This window comes from Meriones unguiculatus, chromosome 5, assembly GCF_030254825.1.
Source record: "Meriones unguiculatus strain TT.TT164.6M chromosome 5, Bangor_MerUng_6.1, whole genome shotgun sequence".
Classification (NCBI taxonomy): Eukaryota; Metazoa; Chordata; class Mammalia; order Rodentia; family Muridae; genus Meriones; species Meriones unguiculatus.
This window is the reverse complement of record NC_083353.1, coordinates 8,163,514-8,187,972: the sequence shown is the minus strand read 5'-3', so window position 1 is coordinate 8,187,972 and position 24,459 is coordinate 8,163,514. Positions and strand designations below refer to the sequence as shown.

The following is a 24,459-nucleotide window of genomic DNA, read 5'->3' as shown; positions in this document are numbered from 1 at the left end:
TTCTGGTAAGTTTACCTGATTTAGTTAGTGTATGTGTCCTGTTCTGCCATGGGATGCCAAGTTGGCAGAATTGGAGAAGACATTTTTACAGACTGCACAAGCACTCAGAGAATGCACTCAAGGAGCAGCAGTAACCAGGTTCTGAGGTAATCTATGAGTACAACTGCAAATTGGTAAGTCACATCTTATCTATTCCCTTTAAACTAGTCATTTGGATATCCACAGACAGAGCCTAAGGGCACATTCCTCTAAGCCTGAAGATTTCAAGAGAGGGTCCAAAGGAATGGCTCATAGTCAGGGATGTGTCATTAGTTCTGACTTCCACCTGCTTGTGGAACTCTGTGCTCTCCCTCCTATGTCCTTCTGGTCTCCCACTGCAGCTAACATGCTTTGCCCTTTAGTCCTTTGCAGAGCTGGAGCTTAAAATGCAGCTATTTAAGGAAGCCTGATCCTCTTTGAAATTGAAGGAATTAAACATATAGGAAGTTCTGCCCCCAGCAGTTAAGTGGGATTATATAAAACATAGAAACTATGGGAGAAGGAAGAAGACGCTGCTGTAACTGGTTAACCATTGAAATTTGTGAGAAGCACTTCTGGTCATATCTGATGGAAGAAAATTCTCTCATCTTCAAATTCCCTGGGACAAATAGTTCTCCTATAGTTCTGGAACATTTGGCCCAATCTGGTCATCTAATTCTCACGGAATCCTCCAGCCAAGTCTGCTCATCTCTTTTATTTAATCAGCTATCTTCCAGCTAAAGTGAAAATGTTTCACATTTCATCCCCCCATAGGATTAATTAAAAATATAATTATCAAAATCACATACATAGTTCAGCTCCTTGTCTAAGACTGGACACAATATGCATGGATTGAAAAAAGAAAAAATGGTAATTATATTAACCAGGAAGCTTATTATAATGATTATTGTAGAGAAAGTCAGGATTCATTAATAATTGATATTTACCTTATGCTATTCCCATTAAGGGAGTTTTAATAAACGCTATACACTATGACAAAAGTGTTCCAATTTTAAAGACTACAGTCATTAAAAAGGACAAGTTTCACTTGGGTATTCTAACTTAGAAGCTTCATCTTGGTACAAACATTAATCCTACTATTGGAAACTTTGCTCGGTTTAAAAATATAAAACAGTACAATGAAAACAAACTTTTTTGTAGTAATCCATACCTTAAGAGTTATCAGGTTGGTCAATAGACAATCAAGAAAGAAGACTAAACAAATGTCACAAGATATCAAGGGATAGTTGTACATCTCTGTCCCTCACAACATCCCCAAGCACAAGTGGACATCATGGACTAGCAGGTAAAGAGCGCTGTTAACTTGGACATCGCAGTGGCTGTGAATGTTGCAAGTCTAAACTCTCTTAGCACTCAGGAATCTGAAAAGCCGGAAGAATTCATTGGAAGTCACGTCTATCTCTGGAACACATGGCACCATCTGGTCAATGAGATCTTACTGAAGCCCTGAAGCAACTCTGCCCTTTGGCCAAGTGGGTTTTTTTGTTGCTGTCGTTGTTGTTGTTGATGATGATGATGATGATGATGATGATGATGATGTTGTTTCTTTCTCACTCTCTCTCTCTCTCTCTCTCTGTGTATGTGTGTGTATGTGTGTGTATGTGTGTGTGTGTATAGCTCTAAATACAGTGATTTGGTTTGAATTCTTCTCTTATTTAGTCAGAGTCTGGATGTCTAGTCCTAGCTAACCTCAAACTCTCAGTCCCCTTGCCTCTACCCCCCAATGCTGATACATGCAGCTTTTAAAGTAAGTTGTGCCTGGCCCCATTTGGGGATGCCTGCGTGTGATCCTAGTACTTAGGAGGGGACTACAGGAAGGGTAGATGTTCAAGATCATCCTCATTGAAGGCTACATGAAATACTGTCTAAAAGGTTTTTAAAAAATGGCTTAAAAATGTAAAGAAACAACTGAGCCTGGCATGGGGAGGCTGAGGCAGGAGAACTGACTGTTGCTGGCCTTAGCGATATAACAAATTCAACACCAACCTGGTCTACATTTTTTTAAAAAAGTAAACAGATAAAATAAATGAGGATAAGATATAAGGGCTCTCCCAGCAACATGCAAATATGAACTTTCCCTCTCTTACTGAGGGACATTTCTTGTCAAGTTGATTTAATTTCTTGGCTTTTTATTTTTCTGCCTATGAAGGAAATTTTCCATGCTCCAGCACTACAAAAATGCCCATTCTGGGTATAGTTTTCTGAAATGGGGTACCATATGTGCATCAGTAAACATTATGTGTACAGTAAATTAAACCAAGACTTATAATTAAGCAGTGAGGAAATTACTGTAGATCTGGAAGAGTAAATCAGCACTATTAGAACTCTCCATTTTCTCTGAAGCACTTCAGAGTGCCGTAAAAGAGCCATGTCACCATGATAAACACTGAGAAGAGATGTATTTGGAGCAAGACAACCTAAAAGACGCCACAATTCAAACAGGTCTTTGAGTCTGAACTCCAAGGTGTCGTCCCATAAAATTTAAAGGCCGGCCCTTTTGCCACTATGGGTGAGAGAGTAAAGCAAACCGTTGTCTGATGCTGAGCCTGTAGGGAGGGACTTTCTCCGACAGCAGGTGCACTCGAGACTTTAGTACACAGATTCTGGGATGAAGCCAGGAGGAAGGAATGCTCCCTCCATGATGAACAACTCGGCAAGAATATAAATAAAAAATGCTTTCAGTATTGCAAACATTCCGTTCTGCTTCAGGCTTCAAGATGGCTCAGCACTACTTTTCTTTATAGTAATCCTATCTTCATTTACAATGGTGACAATGGTTAATTGCAACTTTTGTGTGGATGTGGGTGTGCAAGTGTGTATACACGTGAGTCTATGTCCAAGTATGAAGAGCAGCTGTAAGCCTTGATCTTGTTCCTCAAAAACCAGCCACTTGTTCTTTGAAGTCAGCATCTCCTATTGGCGTGGAGCTGCCCAAACATGCTCTGCTGACCGGCTAATAAACATCAGGGGTCAACATGTCTCCACCTCCCCAGAGCTTGGATTACAAGCATACATCATCATGCCTGGCTCTTTATGATAGTGCTAAGGACTGCCTTTGGCTTACACGGCAAGTACTTTACTGATTGAGCCATCTATCTCTAGCCTCTCGTGGTGATTTTCTTCATTAATCATGATTTCCTAAACTAATACATAAAATATTGCTTATGTCGACTGAATTTTGTTGCTAACGTGTGCCTTAACATTTAGTGCTTGTCTCGCCTTTTTACCTGAGTCATAGTGCTGTTCCTTACAAAGCCCAGACTGAAGTCTGGCAAGATAGCTCATGAGCAAGGAGTTTGTTCCCAATCCTGATGACCTGAGTAAGATCTCCAGCATCATACCCACATGGCACAAAGGAAACTAACCAACTTCCCCAAGTTGTCCTCTGACTTCCACACACATGTAGTGACGCACACACACAAAGCAAAAAAAAAAAAAAGTCATTTTTAAATGTCAGAAAAACACATACACATTGCCTACCCCCCACAGTGAAAGGCCCTGAGCAGTCTGACCGTTTGTGTCTAATCTGGGCCAAGGAGAGTAGAAGCCTTATAAAACAGAAAGAAATCTACATATCTACCCTTAGTTCATCACAGATAATATTCTTGCAGGTGAGAACACTATCTAGATATTCAAATATTCATTCTCTGACCTCAGGTTCTGACACAGAAATCTTAAGACTTTAGTAATTTCCTACCTGGTGACACCTAACTAACAGTTCCTAAACCCCTTGGGATTTCCTGGGCGAGAGGTACATTCTTTTTCATGATGATATGACATTTGGTGGCCTTCTCACATGACCTCAGGAAGTGAATGCTTGCTGGGGCAAAGAGCCAGATGACTACAGGGTTAGAACCTGTAGGTTTCCTCTAACTTCCAACCTCTGGAGAAATCAGAGAGGCCAAAGGTTGAATTGATTACCCATGGCTTGTGACTTAATCAATAGTCCCTTTGTAACAGATGCCACCCCAAGAACTTGAAGGAAGAGCATTCGAAATGGCATTCCCAAAGCTCCCAGTTTCTTGTCATATGGAGGTTCAGGGGTAATGATGCAGCAGGAGAGTGCACATTCTTATTGTGGACCTCCAAAGTGATATCTGCCTATGTGTCTTTTCATCTGTATCCCTGTAAGGTTCTTTAGGATGAACTCCTTAGGGCAAGCAAGTGTGTCCCTGAGATCCATGAGTCACTCTGACAAATTGATCAAAATCATTTGGATGACTGGGAAGGCAGAACCACCGGAGGCCACCTGTTACTTACACGTGGCCTATAGAATCGACGTGGCCTCGTGGGACTAAGACCTTAACCTGTACAACCTGACGCTGTCATTGTGCAGATAATTTCAGAATTTAGTTGAGGATTCAAGCTAGGGTTAGTGAACTGATCGAATAGAAAGAAAAAAAGATATCCCATTTTGGTGACTGAGGGTAAATATTCTATAGTGAATGTGGAACAGTAGAAACAATGCACAGGGAATTTTTTTTTTGTACCTCTAACACACCTCAAACATGAGTTCTTCCTCTTAAAAATGAGTATTGCCTTGTGGATGGAAATGTCCAATAAATGAGAGTGATAAATATCCAAAGTACTGACACCTCCTCAGCAGGAGACTATTGTAAAGTCTAAAAACTACTATTAGATAGAAAGGTGGTGGAATTCAAGGCGGAGAGCACCACACACTGGTAAGACATCTTCACAGGTAAAGGTACTGGTGTCAAGACTGACTAGGAAAGTTCAGTCCCCAAGGTCACCAAGGTGCACACAGGAGAAGGAGAGAAACAACTCCTCTAAAAACTGTCTTCTCACCTCCACACTCCATGGCACATGTGTGAGTGTTCTCTCTCTGTGTCTCTCCCTATCTCTCACACACACATACAAGCACACACATACAAACACACACACCATATATATAATATATATATTATAATATATAATATGTATAATATATAATAATACTTTTATATAAAATTATTATTTTACTGAGAACAGCTCAAGTTACTGGGAATACTTGTTGAAAGACACGTTTTCATTTTTTATTTGTCTTAGTCCTGATCTCATTACATAGTCCAAATTGTCCTCAAATTTACCAATCTCTCCAATTCAGTCTCGTTGGTAGTAGGATTAAAGGCACGACCAGCTTCAGCACAGCTTTGATAAAACTAAAATCCCCCACAATGGAGTCCACTATTTGCACTTCAGGTGAATTTGTAAAGTAAGCCAAGGAGCAGATAACTTCTACTTGAAGTGCTTACTGAAGGATAAATGAACAATTTAGGAAGCATAGCAGCATTCTTATCTATCCTCTCAGCAAAGCATGCTATTAGAGTAATGGTCATGGGTCAAGATGCTGGGATTTTTCCTTAGATGGAGACTTGCTACCCAGAGGGAAACCAAGCCAGTGCCCCCTCTAGATCTGAGACATCCATCTTTTATGAGATCACAGAAATAAACTAAACTGCCACATGACGTGGACAGCACTTGCCAAGGACTTGCCTACAATGTCCAAAACACTATTTCTGATTGATTCAATCATGCGCACTAGACTTAGAGATAACATATATGTGGTATCTTACTATGGTGGTGGTACATGTTTACAATCTAGCACTCCTGAACCTGAGGCAGGAGGATTGCCAATTCAAGTTTCATCTATGCTGCATAGTAAAACCTTGGACAAAAGAAAAAAGTGTTTGCTGTGCTAACATTTAGAAGTATTTTATCATAATTTTCCAAATGAAAGAGTGACCAGAATATGATATAATATAATGAAGAGTTCTTCTCAAGTGACCCTTATCTATGTTCTTGACCCCTTGTATTTATCCTGCTCTCCTAGCATTTTTTCATTTTGGTTTCCTTTGATTAGCTATGTCTGTATTGCTTATATTTCATTTCTCTAATTTTTTTTTTTTGTACAATCATTTCTGATCTCTAAGCTTTCACAGTGAGGTAAGAATCTGACCTAAGGACCAAATCCCTGGGGATTCTTGGTTGTGACTGTGTCTTAGTGCAAAATCACAGACCTTGGTATTTAGAAGAAATCATGGACATGTTTTGTTGCTGCAGCATTAGTTGTAGCCTCATCTCCTTAGGAAAAAAAAAACACTCAGATCCAGAAATAATTTTTAAATGTTTCCTGACAATGAATCTAAAAATAATTGGTCCCACCAAAGGAGATGTGAGAAAAGAATTGAATGCTTTAACATTCCTATTTACTGTAAATGCTCTGGAATGTCTGTAATTCACGCTTCAAGAAGCTAGACACCTAAACAAATAGCACCTTTTCAACAGGCTGCAGTGAGCCATAGTGCTAAAATCCAGAAGTGGAGTAGACAAGAACCAGCTTTTGACGTCAAACACAGATTTTTTTTCTGTTTTTTTCTTTTCTTTTCTTTTTTCTTTTTTTTTTTTTTTTCTGTCTACAGTGGCTACATGTCATCACAAATCTTCCTGCAGTGGAGGTGCTGCTGAAAAGCATAGGATGCATCCGCTACTAACATAGGCCTGGAATTGAGCTACTTCAGGGACAACAGCTGGATGATCAAAAGTTCAAGGCCAGCCTATGTTGTACAGTAAGTTCAAAGCCAGTCTGAATATCTGAAACTTTGTCTCTAAATAAGAAGTTGTAATAGTAATTAATAATAATAGTAATAATAATAGGTCTGGGGCCCTAGATTTGGTCTCCAGTATGAAAGAAAGAGAGAGAGAGAGAGAGAGAGAGAGAGAGAGAGAGAGAGAGAGAGAGAGAGAATGAGAGATGGGGAGGAAGGGAGGAAGAGAGAGAGAGAAAGGAAAAGGAAAGAAAGAAAAATCTCATAAAACATCTTTCTCTTCCTCCTTCCCTCCCTTACCTTCCCTCCTGTGGGTATTCCCAGCAAGGGACTATTGGGGCTCACAGGCTGGGATAACTTCAGCTGACGTGTGTGGCCTGACATTGGGGAGACTGCCCGGAGACCAACAACCAATGGCAGTCTCAGAGATGGTGTGGAGGAACCTGATTGGCCACCCAAAGCTATATAATGTCTTGCGGAAAAAAAAAAAAAAAAAACATACTTCTACTTGCCCTGTGATTGTGTTCAGCCAACTCCCAGTGTCTGTGTAGTGTCTCGGGCGCCTCTCACCCCCTTGGCTTGGACCACATGTCCTCACCCACAGGCTCTACTTTCGGGAAGAGGACCAATACCCTTCTTCCCTCCTTTAACTTCCATGTACCCCTCAGAGGAGATTAGAATATAGGTAGCTTACTTTCATATATTATTCCAATAAAGAAGTGGGATGGGATAAAGGTGATAATCAAGGTTACAGCAAGACTACTTGGATACGCCATGAATCAATGGCTATGCCAGTCAACCCTGTGTCTCCATCTGTAAAATATATACACAGTGAGCATCTTTTCACCTCAAGTGTCTAGTTTCAGGACTGTGATCAATCCCTGGAGTGAACCAGCATAATGTAAGGACTATATGTAGGTCAGCTAAGTCAGTCTACATTCTATGTACAGTGACTTTGCAAACTCTCACTGATGATGGTCCTCTGTCAACATGAGGTCTTCTATCAACATGGGTTCCAACAGAGGCACCTAGCTAACTCTATTATAATTGTAGTCTTCAGAGATAAATGGATCTTCAGACACATGCGATATGTTTTGGAGACCTTAGTTCTTTTTTATATTATCATCCTGCATAGTAATTACCTCCACATAAAAGTATTCATGAATCTCTATTGTTGAAAACAGTTTTAATGTTACAGCAAAATTGAGACTTATCAAGTTGAACCTTGATGTGGTACACTTTATTGTGAGACTTTTGCTACAGATAGGAAGGGTGAAAGCCCTAGAATTCTGTTATTGAGATGGCTCAGTGGTTACAGGCACTTGCTGCCAAGACTTACAATCTGAGTCTGAACCTTGAGACCCAAATGGGGGAATTGAAATTTGAATGAGATTTGAAAGCTTTTCTCTAAACCAATCAGAAACCAAACTGTCAAAAATTAAATTCGTATTTGGCTAAATTATCCATTAATATTATGGTAATTATTTATTAGAGAAAGAGCGGGTCCCAATTTTTTTATCAACTTAGAATAAAAGATTAATAAATGAATCAAAATGATCACCAAAATAAAGTAGCATCCTTGTATACACAGGAGAGACGGAAAGGTGTGCTGGTTGACATGTTGTATATTACAGAACAACAGGCAGGTGCAGCAAGCAGACAGTCCCTGGCTGGGTCCACTCTGAGTGAAGACTAGACTTTGAGGCATCTCTTTGACCAGACATGGAGTAAGCCAAAAGCTTTCCTTCCAGACTGTTTCCAGAAGCACAACAGGGACAACCTAGTCATTCAGACATGGGACCTACTGTGCCCACTGTTCTAAAATTAGAACATACTGTTCAGAGTTTTAGTTCCATAAATCCATTTTTTTTTCATTCCACACAAAACACTTCTAAGAGAATTCTGTTCTACTACTGCCTATTGTCAAGGATTTTAAATGGCAAGATGAATTTATGTCAATCAGTTTACGGTGATATCCTTGTGTTCCTATGACCTTTTCCACTCTGTGTGACTTGACTTTCTTGGAAAATATTGCCTCAAGAGAGAGCTTCTACTTGCTTGAAAATTCTACTTCAATAAAGATCTATTTTATTGAAGACTTTCATCTTTTTTTTTTAAGGGTCTGCAAATCTAACACCATGTCCCTAATTAAGGGCATCTAAAATAAGGATTGTTATTGACTTTATTTATTTTAACTTATTAAGTGGAACTTTAGAAGTTTCCAGGCTCACTTTTCTAAAGGGATCTTCCTAAGGGCTAGGAGGAAGTGCAGGAGACATAAAAGCAGAAAAGCCATGTGTGTTAATTCTCATTAACTTCAATCTTTGATTTTCTCTTTTTTATCTCTATCAGATTTGATTTCTCTAAATACCACATCAAGGCATGATAGAGCGAGACAATGCAGAGATTCCCCCATCTTGTATTCTTGCTGAAGACATTTCAAGTTTGACTAGAATTTAATCTCCTTGATGGAGAATCCCATGGAAAATTATCCAACACTCCTCTCAGACCTGAAGCCAATATACCAAAGTTAACTAATTGATCTCAGCTTCTGCCAAAGTGCTTGCTTGTGCAGACCCTCCCTCTGCAGCTCCAGAGCAAGATACCAGAATGTGATTTTTGTATTTAAAAGCCGCTTCATCTGAATGATCAGGGCTATACTTGGTTCCAGAATACACAAGTATAGTCTCAGCTGGAACTAAAGAATTTCAATTGGTTATAAACTGAGTCTGAATGGTCATCTCGGTGGGCTCCTGTAACAAAGGAAAGAAGACCACGTGTCTATGGACATGGCCCAGGGTTACCAGGGGTTTTCCTTTATAATCTGTTACCAGGCAAGTTTATCTGCAGCTGAAATCACATCAACAACAGGAAATATTCTGCTGTGTTTGATACCCAGGAGCAAACTCCTTTAATTCTATTAACTAACTACTGACCTCTTTTTTTTTTAATTTTAAGATGTATTTGATTTTCCTTGTATTTATGTGTGTTTGTGTGACTGTATGCCACGCATATGCATGTGCCCATGAAGACCAGAAAAAGGTATCAAATCCTTTGGAGCAGGGGTTTGTGAGTGGCCTGACATGAATGCTGAGAAGAGCTGCAAGTGTTCTTCACTGCTGATCCCTATGTCCAGCTCCTAACTGCCCAAATTTAAAAGGAAGAAGAATGCAGCTGAGCCAGGAAAATTAGTCACTGTATATTCCACCCAAATCAAGCTTCAGTTTAGATCAGTGAAAATTTTTGTGCCATACAGGTAAATGTGGAGAGACAGAAAGGATGGAAAGAAAGATAAAAATATTCCAACATATGGGTATCCATGGAAGTGACAGATGGGGACCATTTTAGTCCAAGAAAGGCATATTAAGAAAGAGAAAGGTGTTTGAACCAAATCCACAGATGTGATGGGATATTGTGCTATTACTGCTGCATCTTAATACCATGAAACAATCTTCCTGTAATCCTCATTCCTGCAAATGTGAGGAGAGAAAAAAAAAAAAAAAAACTGGCAGGCATAAAAACAATGATGTTCTGCCTACTTCCCTGAGTGCAGCTCTCCAGTAGGCTTATCTTAGAAACATGCAAATTCTACCACTCTCTTCTGCTAAAAGACAATTCTGGGAATTCCCTCACCACTTCTTCTTAATAAAATGGGCATAGTGGTGGTCTACCAATCCCCAAGTAGAGTGAGCTAAAGATGCTGGCTTTTGAATGTAAAAGACTATCCCCACTTAGAAGCAATAACTCAGGAAATGTAGGAGCATATGTTTATAATCTATTCGAAAGTCTAAATAACAGCAATCCTGGAAGACCTTGTCTGTGCTTCTAAAATCTGATTATTACCCCTTAGTGCCTCTGGCACAAGAAGTAAGTAAATATTTTTTTGTGTGGAGTCACACAGTTTTCTGTAGCTCAAAGAGATCCTACAGAATGAGTCTGGCTCCTTACTTCAGCAGGAGACCAAGACATGGAATCACCAGTGCCAGGGATGATGGCTGACACCTATAATCTTAACAGTCAGGAGCTGGAGGGAGATGATTACTGTGACTTCAAAGATAGTCTGGGCTATGAGGGAGACAGTCTTGAAGGAAGAAAAAGGGTGGAGGTAGGAAAACAGGATATCTAGAATCATTCTACAACCTTAGAGGCTGGGTCAAGATATTTATTATAACTCAATGGTTTCTTATTAACTTCCTAATTCTTATTAGCTATACCATTTCATACCAGATAAGACATGGAGAATTGATCTGAGAGGTTATGTTAGGCAGAACTGTCCATCTCTCTATCTGGTTTTACTAAAACCAAAAGGGGCAATTTTTTTATTATGCTATATTTCTTTTATGTTTGTTTTTGCATTTTTTTCTCAAGAAGGGGTTTTTCTTTGTAGCCTTGATTGTTGTGGACTCACTTTGTAGAACAGGCTGGCCTTGAACTTATAGTGATCTGCCTGCCTCTGCCTCCCTGAGTGCTGGGATTACAAGCATGCTCTACCATGCCTCGCTCTATGCTATGCTTCAAACAAACAAAAACAAACAACAACAACACAAAAACAACAAAAAGGAAACATCATTAAAATATTTTGACTACTGGCAAAGGAAAACATTCAGATTCCAGAGGTTAGGATTCTTGTGTTGTGGGGGATATTACTGTGAACCATACCTTCCTTCCAGGAATATCCTGGTGACAGCCCAGAAGCTCCCAAACAGAACTGTGGTGTTATGGTTTGTATGTAAAAAATGTCTCTCACAGATCTTGGAACACTCAGCCCTAAAGGGGTTGGCTCCATCAAATCCCTCTCTTTAGGGCTCAAGGAAAGCCTGAGGAGATAAGAGTGTAAGATCCATAGAAGATGGAAGACACCGGGAGGACAAGGCCCTCTAAATCAACATAATTAAAACTCATATGAACTCAGAGAGACTGAGACAGCAAACACAGACCCAGCATGGGTCTACACTAGGTCCTCTGTGTTTATATCATGGGTTCCAGTTTAGTATTTTTATGAACTTCCTAAGTGTGTGAACAAGTAGGTCTCTGTTTTCTATGCCTTTTCTTGGGCTCTTTTCCATTTGTCTCCCTGTTTTGTCCAAGTTAGATGAGTTAGTTTTTGTTTCATATTATTATATTTTATTTTATCATGTTTTATTATCCCTTAGAAACCTATTTCTAATGAGGAACAGAAAGGGCTTGGGGTGGATGCAGATGGAAGGGGAGGTGAGAAGGAGCTGGGAGGAGTAGAGGAAGAGGAAACAGTAATCAGAATATATTATGTGAGGAAAAAATCTATTTAAAAAAGGAGGGGATGAAAAAAATGTTTCTTGCAGGCTCCAGTGTTCCCATACTTGACCCCTAGCTTCTGCTGATGTTCTGGGGGATTACATGGAAATCCTTAGGAGGCAGCCCCTCAGCTGAGGAAATGGGTCTCTGTGAGGGGGGTGCAGTTTGAAGTATGCACCCACCTTGCTCTCTACCCTGTCTCTGCTTCTTGATCCATCCAGACATGATCAAGCAGCTTCATCCTCCATCCTTCCACCTAGCAAGATCTTCACCTGTGACGTCCCTAACATGATGCCCTGTGTACCTTCCAACCAAAAGCCAAAATGGATCTCTCCTCTTTTAAATTACTTTTGAAAGCACTTGGTTCCAACAATGAGAAAAATTTAAACAACAAAAACAAAGAAAGAAACACAGCTGTGCGTGTTCTCCTGGTTTCAAACACAGCTAGGGCTCTCCATAGCCATTCTTGTCCTGGCTCCTTGATAATCCCTTCTCTGCTTGGTGTACTACAGAAATGAATGGTGGTAGATGCAGCTGCACCAATCTAATCTTTCCACAGTTGCAGGAAACATAGCAGGTGCTGCCTTCGGCAGTAGTTTTTTTCTAGCTGACTAGTATAACCAACTTTGTCATGAAGATGGGCATATACAAAAGCTTCCAGGGGGATATAGGGTGGGTGTTAGGCAGGACTCAAAGTGTGTTTGTCAGGGAGATAGAAATATGGGACACAATCTCCTCTAGATAGTGTACATACTACCTTACAAAGCAGGGTTCATCATGGAAAAATATAAAAATGGTTCCAGTGACAGATGAAACAGGAGGTAACCAGACAAAATGAATTGAGCCAGTTGCAGAAAGCAAAGTATCATGTCCTTTCTTGATAATTGTTCCTGTATTTTATAAACCTACACAAAATTGTGTGTGTGTGTGTGGAGGGGGGGCAGTAGATATAAACTATCTATGAGGGCAATAGGGACTAATGAAACCAGTGAGTAACAAAAAGAAGACAATAAAGAGGTGTAATTGGAAATTATGTAGAACATATGATATATGAGCCTGGTGCCTGTAATGGTCAGAAGAGGGCATCATTGGATTTTTTTTTTTCATTTTAAACAAGTTTATTTAAACAACAAGATGCTTGACTTTAAGGGAAAACTATCTAGGATCATTTTGTTTAAGAGTAATCTACCCCTGTTTAAAAACAGATTGCCCTACCACCACCAATAAATAAAATGAAATTGAAAAAAAAAAAACACAAAAAGTTATAAAATTATCCTTGGTTTTAAAATGATAAATGAAAAACTTTTAAAATTATCTAATTGAAAAAAAGTATGCAAGGTTTTTATGTTCTTGGGTTCTTTGGTTAAAACAATGAAAGCAAAATAACTCAGAGGAGCATAAAGTTAAGAGCTGAATGAGCACAGGTGGAGAAAGGGGGGGATATTTTCATAGAACCAGTACTGTTTCCCAGACCATCTCCATCTGAGGTCAACCAAAACACGACAGATGTTACCAAGGGCTGTGAACTGCCACATGGGTGCTGGGAAGCAAGCCTGGGTACTCTGCAAGAGGAACAGATACTCTTAATACCTAGGACATCTCTCTAGCTTGAAAATAGCTATTTTTAAATCAAATATTAATATATCACTTAAGATCTGAACCCAGGGTTTTTTTTTTTTTTTTTTGGAAAAACTCATTTTGAGCTATGTGTGTGCAACCTATGTTCTGGGGTAATCTCTGTGGTCCCTTGATAGCAGGAGATGTCAGTAAATGAGGAACACAAGAAGTCCACGCTTGTCAGAATCTGGGCTTCAGTGTTCTCAGAGCACCTCAAAAGTCAGCTGAGTTGCCATCAGTCAGTGGTTCCAAACTTATGTGTTGCAACCCTTTGGAATCTCATGTCAGATAGATACTTACATAATGATGCATACTAGTAGTAAAATTAAAGTTATTAAGTACCAATAAAATAATTTTATGATTGGGGTCACCACAGCAGGAAGAACTATATTAAAGGGCTGCAGCATAAGGAAGGTTGAAAAACATTGTCTTAAATATATTCTTAAAAACAAACAAAGCAAAACAAAAAAAACCTTAGAAAACATCTAGTAATAATGAAAATTTATTTATTAGATATACCACTTAATCATTAGAAATAATTTCCAAGATTAAAGACAAAATCGAAAAACTTCCAAATCAATATTGGTTTATGGTCATAACACATTTGTCACTTAAAAAAATAAAATCACCTCCCTCCCCCAGATAAGATTTCCCCTAAAAACAAAACAAAACAAAACTGGAGCCATCAGACTCATGATAATCAATGGCCACTTAATTCATGCCTTAATCCATACCACAAACTCTTATTTTGCTTCTGGGTTTTCAGAAAAAAAAAAAAAAAAAAAGTGATAGACTCCATCTCCAGTGGAATATGTTGGGCCTTTGATCTTAATGAAACTATCATATTAAGAGTTTTCTTTCACATTAAACATTAGCAATCCAGTATATCATTCAACACCTTAAAAGTTTAGTAAGAACTATCACAGATCAGTGACAGGTCTCTGGCCTGTCTGGATTAAAAAACAAATGTCCACAGTAGAGAATTCAAGTTCCTCTCTGAGAAAATCATGTCTGTTTTGTGGGAGGCTACCTTCTGGGTTATTGACATCATGAATCTTGCAGACATGTCATTGCTTGGCTTAGCAGTTTTTAATTTCTAATAGACCTCTGTTTATGTGTATGTAAATGAGATGACAAATGGCCACCTGAATCAGTAAGTTCTAAAATGATACCATGGAAAGGGACATTCTGAAAACCATTACAAAGTACTTTGTGGTAAAAACAGAAAGAAACAAAAGCATACCTGTCTCCTCAGATCTCTTGTTTTCTTGGTCATCTTGTCAATTGCAATGTTGAGAGGGTCTCCTTTTTCTTTCCTTCCAGTCTATTAAGAAAAGAAACATCATTTCTGGTTTATAAAATTCATTATCATGAACATTAAAAGTTCAAGACAATTTAGGAAAATACTTAAATTGCAAAATCCAACCGATTTTAAAAAACCTTTTGTTTTTAAACAGGGTTTATAAACAGGGTTTCATCACTAAAGTTATGTTTTCTGAGATATAAATTAACATAAACAGAATATATTTATAGAAAGATAAATTAATATAAATAGAAAAGAGTCAGTTCTCAGCAGAGTTATATCTATGTTCAACTCCCTGTCAATCCTTTTTGGTCTTCTCCTGCCATTTGTGAATAAAGTTCATAATACAAAAGTTGTCGGCTTTCCATTTCAAAGACAATACAATGGGATTCTTAATTATGTAAGCAGAAATATATGAATAAAATAAAGAACAAATGAAATGTTTTTTTAAAGAAAAATTCGCAGGGACTGGGGAGATGACACAGTGGATGAAATACTGAATATGGCACAGCCTGAGGGCCAGAGTTTGTTTTTTCAGAGCCCAGATAAACATTAGGTTGGTGTAGTAACCCACTTGTAATTTTAGCCCTCTGAGAGCTGAGATAGGTAATTCCCTGGAATATGCCCACCAGAAGAGCTAGTACACCTATGAGCGCTGGCTTCAAGTAAGAGACCCTGCCTCAGTGATTAAGTTGGAGAGCAATAAAAGAAAGTTCCTAATACACATATGTGCAGAGATACATGCACACACACACACACACACACACGTGTGCACACATAAGATCATGCATACATGCATGCATACCACACACATACAAAAGAAAAGTTTTTTTTAAAAAAACTCCATTTTCAGCACATGCTGGAGAGGATGTGGAGAAAGAGGAACACTTCTCCTTTGTTGGTGGGAATGTAAACTTGTACAGTCACTTTGGAAGTCAATCTGCCACTTTCTCAGACAATTAGGAATAGTGCTACCTAAAGATCCAGCCATACCACTCTTAGGCATATATCCAAAATATGCTCAAGTACAAAACAAGGGCATTTGCTCAACCATGTCTGTAGTAGCATTATTTGTAATAGCCAGAACCTAGAAACAACCCAGATGTCCCTCAATGGAGGAATGGATACAGAAATTGTGATACATTTATACAATGGAATACTACTCGGCAATATAAAACAAGGAAATCATGAAATTTGGAGGCAAATGGTGGGATCTAGAATAGATTATCATGAGTGAGGTATCCCAGAACCAGAAAGACGCACATGGTATATACTCACTTATAAGTGGATATTAGACAATAATATAGGATAAACATACTAAAATCTGTACACTTAAAGAAGCTAAGCAAGAAGGAGGACCCCGGGTAAGATGATCAATCCTCATTCAGAAAGGCAAATGGGATAGACATGAGAAAAAAGAGAAAACAAGGAACAAGACAGGAGCCTATCACAGAGGGCCTCTGAAAGACTCTACCCAGCAAGGTATCAAAGCAGAGGCTGAGGCTCATAGCCAAACTTTGGGCAGAGTGCAGGAAATCTTATAAAAGAAGGGGAGATAGAAAGACCTGGAGGGGACAGGAGATCCCCAAGAACAGCAATAGAACTGAAAAATCTGGGCACAGGAGTCTTTTGTGAGACTGATACTCCAATCCAGGATCATGCATGGAGATAATGTAGAACCCCTGCACAGATGTAGCCCATGGCAGCTCAGTGTCCAGGTGGGTTAGAAGTGGGAACAAGGACTGTCTCTGACATGAACTCACTGACTAATTCTTCGATCACCTCCCCCTGAGGGGTGTGTGTTGGGGAGCAGCCTTACCAGGCCACAGAGGAAGAGAATGCAGCCAGTCCTGATGAGATCTAATAGGCTAGGGTCGGATGGAAGGGGAGGAAGATCTTCCCTATCAGTGGACTGAAGGGGATGGCAGAATAGGAGAAGAGAGAGGGAGGGCAGGATTGGGAGGGGATGAGGGAGGTGGCTACAGCTGGGATACAAAGTGAATAAATTAAAAAAAAATTTAATTCTGCAAAAATAAGAATTCAAGGATTACTTATATGCTTTTTTTTTTTACCCGTTTAAAAACAAAAACAGAACATTGACAAGAGTCCCATGGATTCAAAGTTCTATGAACACTGCACGAGCATCTTCTACACATGAGAAAATGTTTGTTCTTTTTAAGTGTGAAAACTACTAAATCATCAAGACTTCAGTCTAATACACTAATATTTCTTTATTTGTATTCCTACGGGCAAGTCATCTCTTGCTCTATGCTCCATCTCTACAGCATTAGACAAAGCTCCATAGTTGAGCAAAGAATGAGGGAGATACTAGATGACATATTCCGCCTAACAGATGATCTGCTTGGAAGAAAGATGTGACCATGTGTCGTGCACCTACGGGTCTCTTTACATGAAAAAAAAAAAAAAGCATAGACAGGTGTAGCCCATTCATATACATAAGCATGAGAATTGAACGCTGGGCTGAAGCAGCCACTTTTTTCTGACACTTGCTTAATTAAGCCAATTTTCCTAAACAAATATGTGATACATAGACTTGCAGGATTTTCAATGAAAAGTCAAAAATCAGGGCATATGTATACATATTTTTAGTTGTCTAAAATTCTACAAACCCTTCCTTCCCCATTCTCTGAATTCTCACATTGACTGTTTCAGATGTACACACTGAGGTGGTTTGTAGGAAGAGCTTAAAATAAAGAGGCTAACATTTTACAACTTTTAAATATCAGCCTACAAATAGTTTCAAGAAAGCAAGAGTATGTGAAGAAGAATGAAGTGGTCTGATCTTCCTGAAAAACAGAGGAACATAAGAAGGCCCAAGCATCCAGCCTTCCGATACTCAGGTTGTCACCCATTCAAAAGCCACTGGCCGTTTCTCCTCTGATTCTTTTCCAAACTGTTGTTTGCCACCAAATTACAGAGTCCTTTGGAGGGGATCTTCACTACCAATGAGAGCAACACACTTCCCATTTCATCTCCATTAATTAGAGTAATAAAAACTTACACAAAAAGTAAAAATTGCTGTGTGTGGTTGTGCACTTCATTAAATAATTTGGGAGACAGGCAGTCAGATTTGTGTGAGTTCCAGGCTAACCTGTTCTACACATTGAAGCCAGGTCTCAAAAATAAACAATCAAATATTTAAAAATAAATAAATAATTAAAAGTTATGAATTAGGCTTAAATTTTGGGTAGTGCAAGAAAATAGCCACCTGTTTAAAAAAAAATGAAGGTCATGATTTCATGGGTTGAGCACTTGCCTCGCAAATGTGAGTTAAAATTTCTACAAGCGAAGTAAAGCTGGATGTAGAAGCACACACATCTGTAATCCTAGAACCCCTACAGGGAGACATGAGGCAGAAACAGAAGAATCTATGGAAGGGAACAGACCAACAAATATGACCATAAGCAACGGAAAAGGAAACAAGAGAGACTGTATTAAGTAAAGTGGATAGCCAGGACCAAAACTTTAGACTGTCCTTTGACCTCCACACACCCCCAGTGGTACACAATTGTCCACATTAACATTCATGAACAAACACACACACACACACACACACACATACACACACACACACACACACACACACACACACACGCTTCCATCACCACCATCACCACTACCACCAAAAAGATTTTAAAATGCTAAATTAAAAAAAAAAACAATATAAATTAAGATAGCTTGGCTATAGGAAATAATTAGTGAATATGCAGAAATGTTAGATAGTGGGCTCCCCTTATTCTGCTCATGACACATCTTTATTCTCGTTTCACAAACAAGAAAAATGACAATAGAAAATATCATAAGACTAGGATCAGGAAGCACTGGGCTATGGTTCTAAGATTAAGGAAACATCAAAGAATTCACCAAAATAAATAGTTTATTCATCAAAATAAATAGTTTAATGCACTCTTAAAACCAGCAAAATGAAAGCAGAAAAAAATCCATGTAAAACAAAATAGACATAAAATGTAAATTAAGACAAAATCTGACAAGGCATAGTTTAAGACAGAACTGCTGAAGCGAGCTCTGCATCAGCCAATTCACAATTTGACAAGGCATGATTTAGGATAGGGAGTCTGAAACAAGCCCTGCATCAACTATCTCCTACTTTAAAAACTAAGGATAATAGTAAACTATACACACTGGTGCAGTAGAGTCACAAGTGTCACAGGCACAACCAACTACCTGTTATTGGACTTATAGCCTGCACCATGAGATGGAGTCCATATCTGACAATGTCCGCGAAGCCAAGAACATAAGATCATCCTGGTCACGTACATTAGGAGAAAACCTAGTTACATTATTGTTCTAAATGAACATAGAAATAAAACGACTTCTAGTGGAAAAAAGCTAAAAAATTATTGGGAAATGTTGTAAATGTCGCTCAGTGGGTAGTATGCTTGCCTGGCAGACATGAGGTCCTAGTGTCCATTCTTAAGCCTGCATAATCCAGGTGCAATGGCACTTATCTATAATCCCATACTTAGAAGAGGAAGAGCAGAAGTTCAAGATCACCCTTAGCAGCATGACAAGTTCAAGGCTATCCTGGGCAAGATAACTTCTCAACAAAAATTAAAGTATGTTTTCATAATTAAGTTCATAACTAGAACTTAAAAATACAATAATCATTATCTAATATTCCAATTTGGCTTGATGTTCTCTGATTTTACATGATGAATGTGGTACCTCTACACCCAGAGGTAATACCAGTGCTAAAGTGTGACTGGGGTTATTACAGACAAACATGGAAGGCTCAGCTGTTCCTTTCTGTAAGCAAAATGTGGCATGTGTCTCACATGTGGCATCAATAACCTGAATGTCAAATACACATTTGTGAGGCAGGATCATTGCTGAGCTACATTAACAGGAAAAAGTAAGGTTCCCTCTTTTCAGAAAGCCTCTCATCTGTTTATCCAACCAAGGACCATGCAAGGATATAACCCACAACCCCTGCTCAGACATAGCCCATGGTAGCTCAGTATCCAAGTGGGTTCCCTAGTAAGGGGGACACTAATTGTTTCTGACATGAACTCATGAGCTTTCCCTCCCCTCTGAGGGAGAAGCAGCCTTGCTAGGCTACAGATAAGGACATTGCAACCATCCTGAAGATACCTGATAAACTAGAGCCAGAGGGAAGGAGAGGAGGACACCCCCTCTCCGTGGACTCAGAAGGGGGCAGGGAGGAGATGAGGGAGGGAGGGGAGGATTGGGAGGGAAAGATGAAAAGGGCTACAGCTGGGATACAAGTGAATGTATAAAATTATTTTTTAATATTAAAAAAGAAAGCCTCTCATATAAATAATTAGTCTAGAACAAGAGGTCAGGCAAAACTTGTTGAGTCCTTGTCTCAAAATAAAACTAGGGACTGTAGAGATGACTCAGTGGTCAAGAGCATTGTTTTTCTTCAAAAGGACCCAGTTTCAACTCTCAGCACCCACATGGCAACTCAAAACTGTCTGTAACTCCAGTTCCAGGGGATTCAGTAGCCTCTTCTATCCTCCATCGGTACTTGATATGCCCATGGTATACATGAACATATGTGCAAACAAAACACCCATATACGTAAAGCAACTTAATACAACCTTTAAATAAATAGCAAAAAGAGGGTTGGAGGCATAGCTCAGTGGCAGAGCCCTTGCCTCATCTTTACAAGGTCCTAAGTTTACTCTTCAAAGAAACTAGCTACAGAGAGATTTGAAACTCTGTTATGACTACCATCCACTCAGAGAGGCAGACAGACTTGCCTCCTAACAGTACCAGCTAACTGTGACTAGTCTGTGATCCTAAATTATTGCTATACCTTACTTTTTGTGTCTGTTTTCCTGTAAGTACAATATATAGCATAATGCATGCCCCATCTTAACAGTTTGCTGGATGACCAATCATGATGACAATGTGCTTAAAATATAAAAAGCTTTAACTGTATTTGGAGTAATTAAGTGGGCATATTGGGCATAAAATAAGTAAATAAAAGAATTGATTTAGAAACTAGAGGCAAGACATAAGGTGGTGTGTAGCTGTAATCCCACCATTTAGGAAGTGGAAGCAATGAAAAGATTAAGATCACCTTCAGCTATGTACTGAGTCCCCCAAGAGGTTGAGCTATATGAGATCCTGCTTCAAAATAAACAAAGTTCTGTGATTATAAAATGTCATGTGTTTCTTTTCAAAGGCTGTTAATAAAACATGAGTTTGAGGTGTTATTCTCTTTAATCTTTTGCACTTTTATTCTTGGACCTGTTCCCATTTATCTTTATCTTTTTCACATTTTTTTGTTACGTGTATGTAGTCTGCTTGCCTGTATGTTTGCCTATGTGGGGATGCATCTTTATATGCATGTATATGAGAATATGTGTACATGTGTGTAGTGGCCAGAGATTGCTGTTAAGTATCTTCTTTCGTTAAACATAGAGCTTGCCAATATGGCTAGTTTGGCTAGCAAGCTTGCCCCAGGGATCTGATCTCTGACTCTCAAGCATTGGGATTACTAATTATACTGTTATGTCTACCTAACATTCACATGCTTGTTAGGGATTTGAATTCTGTCCCTCATGTTTGCATGGTAAGTGCTTTACCCACAGAGCCAACTCACTAGTCCATCTTCTTTATCTTTACCTGCAGTAAAGATAACATTTAGTAAGTGTCATTATTAAAAGAAGACAACACTCCCAGTGCTCTCCCACACTGCTGTGGGCGCCTATCCCAGTGGCCATCTGCTGTGCTAGGGAAGTGCATGTTTATAGAACTCTATTTGTTTTAGACTTAGACTGTTATTTTACAAACATGTCCAGGGTGGATCCATGGATGGAATTGACAAGAACAAAGAGAATACATTTCCTGATTTGGGTTTTCAGAGGATGTCTTTATTCTCTCAGATTTTGGCTGTCAGCTTCAGTCCAGTTTGCCAAAACATCAGATGTTGAGGAGACCTTCAAAATTCCTGTTTCATTCTAAACAAAATTATTGTGACACTCACTGAAGTTTTGAAACCTTACAGTTAATCTTTAGGTAAAGTATAATACTGGATTTCACTGATCTTTTATCATACTACCTTCTGCCTCTTTGCAAAATAAAAGGTCCCTTGACACTGGAGAAAGCTTTTCTCTCCAGCTGACATTAGTGCACTTGGTTAGAGAATTTGTCTACCATGCACCTCTCCCTATGTTGGGTCTCCTGAACTACCTAAACCATGCTGCATAGTGCAAAACTTTCAAGTGCACTCAAGAGTGAGAAACAAGAGATTTAGAAAGCCAAGGTCATCGCCAGTTATAGAGCAACTCTGAGACCAGCCTGAGATGCCTGAATGAGCCCTGTTTACAAAAATAGTATCAATTATTATTGCTATTACTATTAAACTTTTCTCTGTCTATAGTAGATGGATGATACATACATCATCCTGAAAATCCTGGAGATGTATATAATATATGCACACTGACATGGCAAATGACACATAACTGAGACTAACTTTGTGATCTATGCAGCACAGTATTAAGAATTATTAACTTTCAAATCTCTAAAAATTGCTAATCTTTTCAAGGACATTCTCATTCCAGTCCCTCTTTTCACCTAAAAATGGTTTATTAAATACAGGTAGCATCCAATGGGAAGCAAACAGGTACAAAGGGTATAAAATGAAAAGAGGAGGTGAACTCATGGAAGATCTATGAAGACAAATATAGCATGGAGGATGCCCATTGGAACCACAGACTCACATCAGCCATGTTTTGGAGCACAGCATAAGTATGCCAAGCATGGCAGTAGTAATACAAATATGTATGACCCTCTTTCTTTCCCTCATGTGGACTTGAAAATGAAACTAACTGTATAAGGAATATTCAAAATGATGCGTAGCTCTGACTCTTATAGATGGATGTGTTAGGAGCTAATAAATCCCCAGTCTTCAAATTGTTGTCATTTGAAAGAAGTGAAAGTCGCAATCATCAGAATGGCAGAAAGCAATAATGTGCCCTGCATTCTACCTGCAACACATTTTGCTGCCATTTAACCCTATGATTTAGACAGCAGGAGAGAGGAGGAAAACTTATCTATCGATCCAACAGTCACCCTATCATATTTGGAAGGTTGCCCGCCTACCCTCAAACCCTGCATACAGAAATCATATTGTTATTACAAATAGTGTTATTATTTATAGAAGCTTGAGCATTTCATAATACCTTTATGCGGTGTATAAATCATTGTCTGAGCATGTGGACCTTTCTAAATATTTCCTTTTCACTAGCTAAGAACATTTTTCTTGGAAAAGAAAGATGCAGTATCTCTTTAGAATGGATGAAAGTGGAGAAGAGGCCACAAAGCAAATCCATCATCTGACCACATCAGCCACCGCCCAGATTTCCTGGATCCTGGAGTGGTGGGGGATGGTAAGAGATAAAGGTGGAAAAAGGAACTGTGATTTCTCTGTCCTTCTCTGCTTTGACATTGTCAAAGAACCGTAAATACACAATATATTATTATCAAAGAAATTTGTTGGTAACACCCTCAGCTTCTGCTCATTAGCACAGATAATTTTCAATGTATGAGAAAACTATGTACTTATAAATTCACTGCAACTTGAAGGTGTTGTAGATAAATAACACATTTGATACACTGATTGTTTTAGCTTAGAGTTATGCTCACTAATTATTAGGGTCATGATCACATGACAGGGAACTGTGGCTTGTTGTCGTTGCCCAGCATGGTAAGAATAACAAATCAATTATAAATAGCCTCTAGAAGAACCAAATCCAAAATTCAAAGTATAATTTCAACTGAATATACATCCTTTTCACCTCATGGTCAAGTTGAAATTTCACTAGCCCAGCAAAGTCCGGGACATCTGTATTGCAATGTCATTCCATACACAAATAAGATGATGTGCACAGGAGATGGGCTGCCATTATTCTGATGTTCTTACCACAGTATATATGATATTTCACTAATAGAACTCCAGTTTTTTTTTTTTCTGAGTGCCAACTAAGGAGCCCTTGGTAAGGGATAAAGTTGTAACAACCAAACATATGGGAATAATCCACAGGTTTGTCCACTGGGAGCAAAACCACAGGAAAAAGGAGCTTTTAATTCTAAGACTTAGAAACCGGTAGCAGGTAACCCTGTAACTGACTGTGGAATGTCAGAAACAGGTAACACAGAAAGAGACAAGTGGCAGGAAGCCGAGAAAGAACCAACAGATACGTTCTCCAAGAGTCTTCCAGCCAGCACACAAATGCTGTCTTCTCCTCTGAGTGCATTCTTCAATTAGGTACCACATCAAATAATGGAGAAATTAATATTCTATCCTGCATTAGTTAACAAGTTCTGTGTCGTTGCAGAAGAAAAGCCAAGATTTTTATAGGTCAAGAATGCTTGAGTTTCTCCCAAGGACTCAGCACAAAACTCATCAGAAGTACTTAGGAAATACTCTAGTATAGATAGAAAGATGGATGGCTCCAATAGGCACTTGGGAATAGGAAATAGGTAGGAAAGGCAATAATGGGTGTTTTGGAAAATATGGAATCCTAAAAATAAATTTCACTACTTTACAAGTTGCTGCTCAAAGCCATAGGAAGTATATGATTTGCACCTGTGCAGTGTTTCAATTTAGGCTCCCTGATTTATTTTATCAACACAGGTGTCATCACCACTGATAAATTGCCAGGCAAC

At 38.9% G+C, this 24,459-nt stretch overlaps 1 protein-coding gene across 2 annotated transcripts in view; it reads right to left on the bottom strand.

Moving 5' to 3' along the window:
* Window positions 1-24,459, bottom strand: part of Ctnna2 (catenin alpha 2) — a 1,157,068-nt gene that overhangs the window by 265,629 nt on the left and 866,980 nt on the right. For both annotated transcript variants that reach the window (XM_060383518.1, XM_060383519.1), the window contains exon 8: window positions 14,719-14,799. In XM_060383518.1, the coding sequence (XP_060239501.1) occupies window positions 14,719-14,799 (81 nt within the window). The remainder of the gene's footprint in view (window positions 1-14,718; window positions 14,800-24,459) is intronic.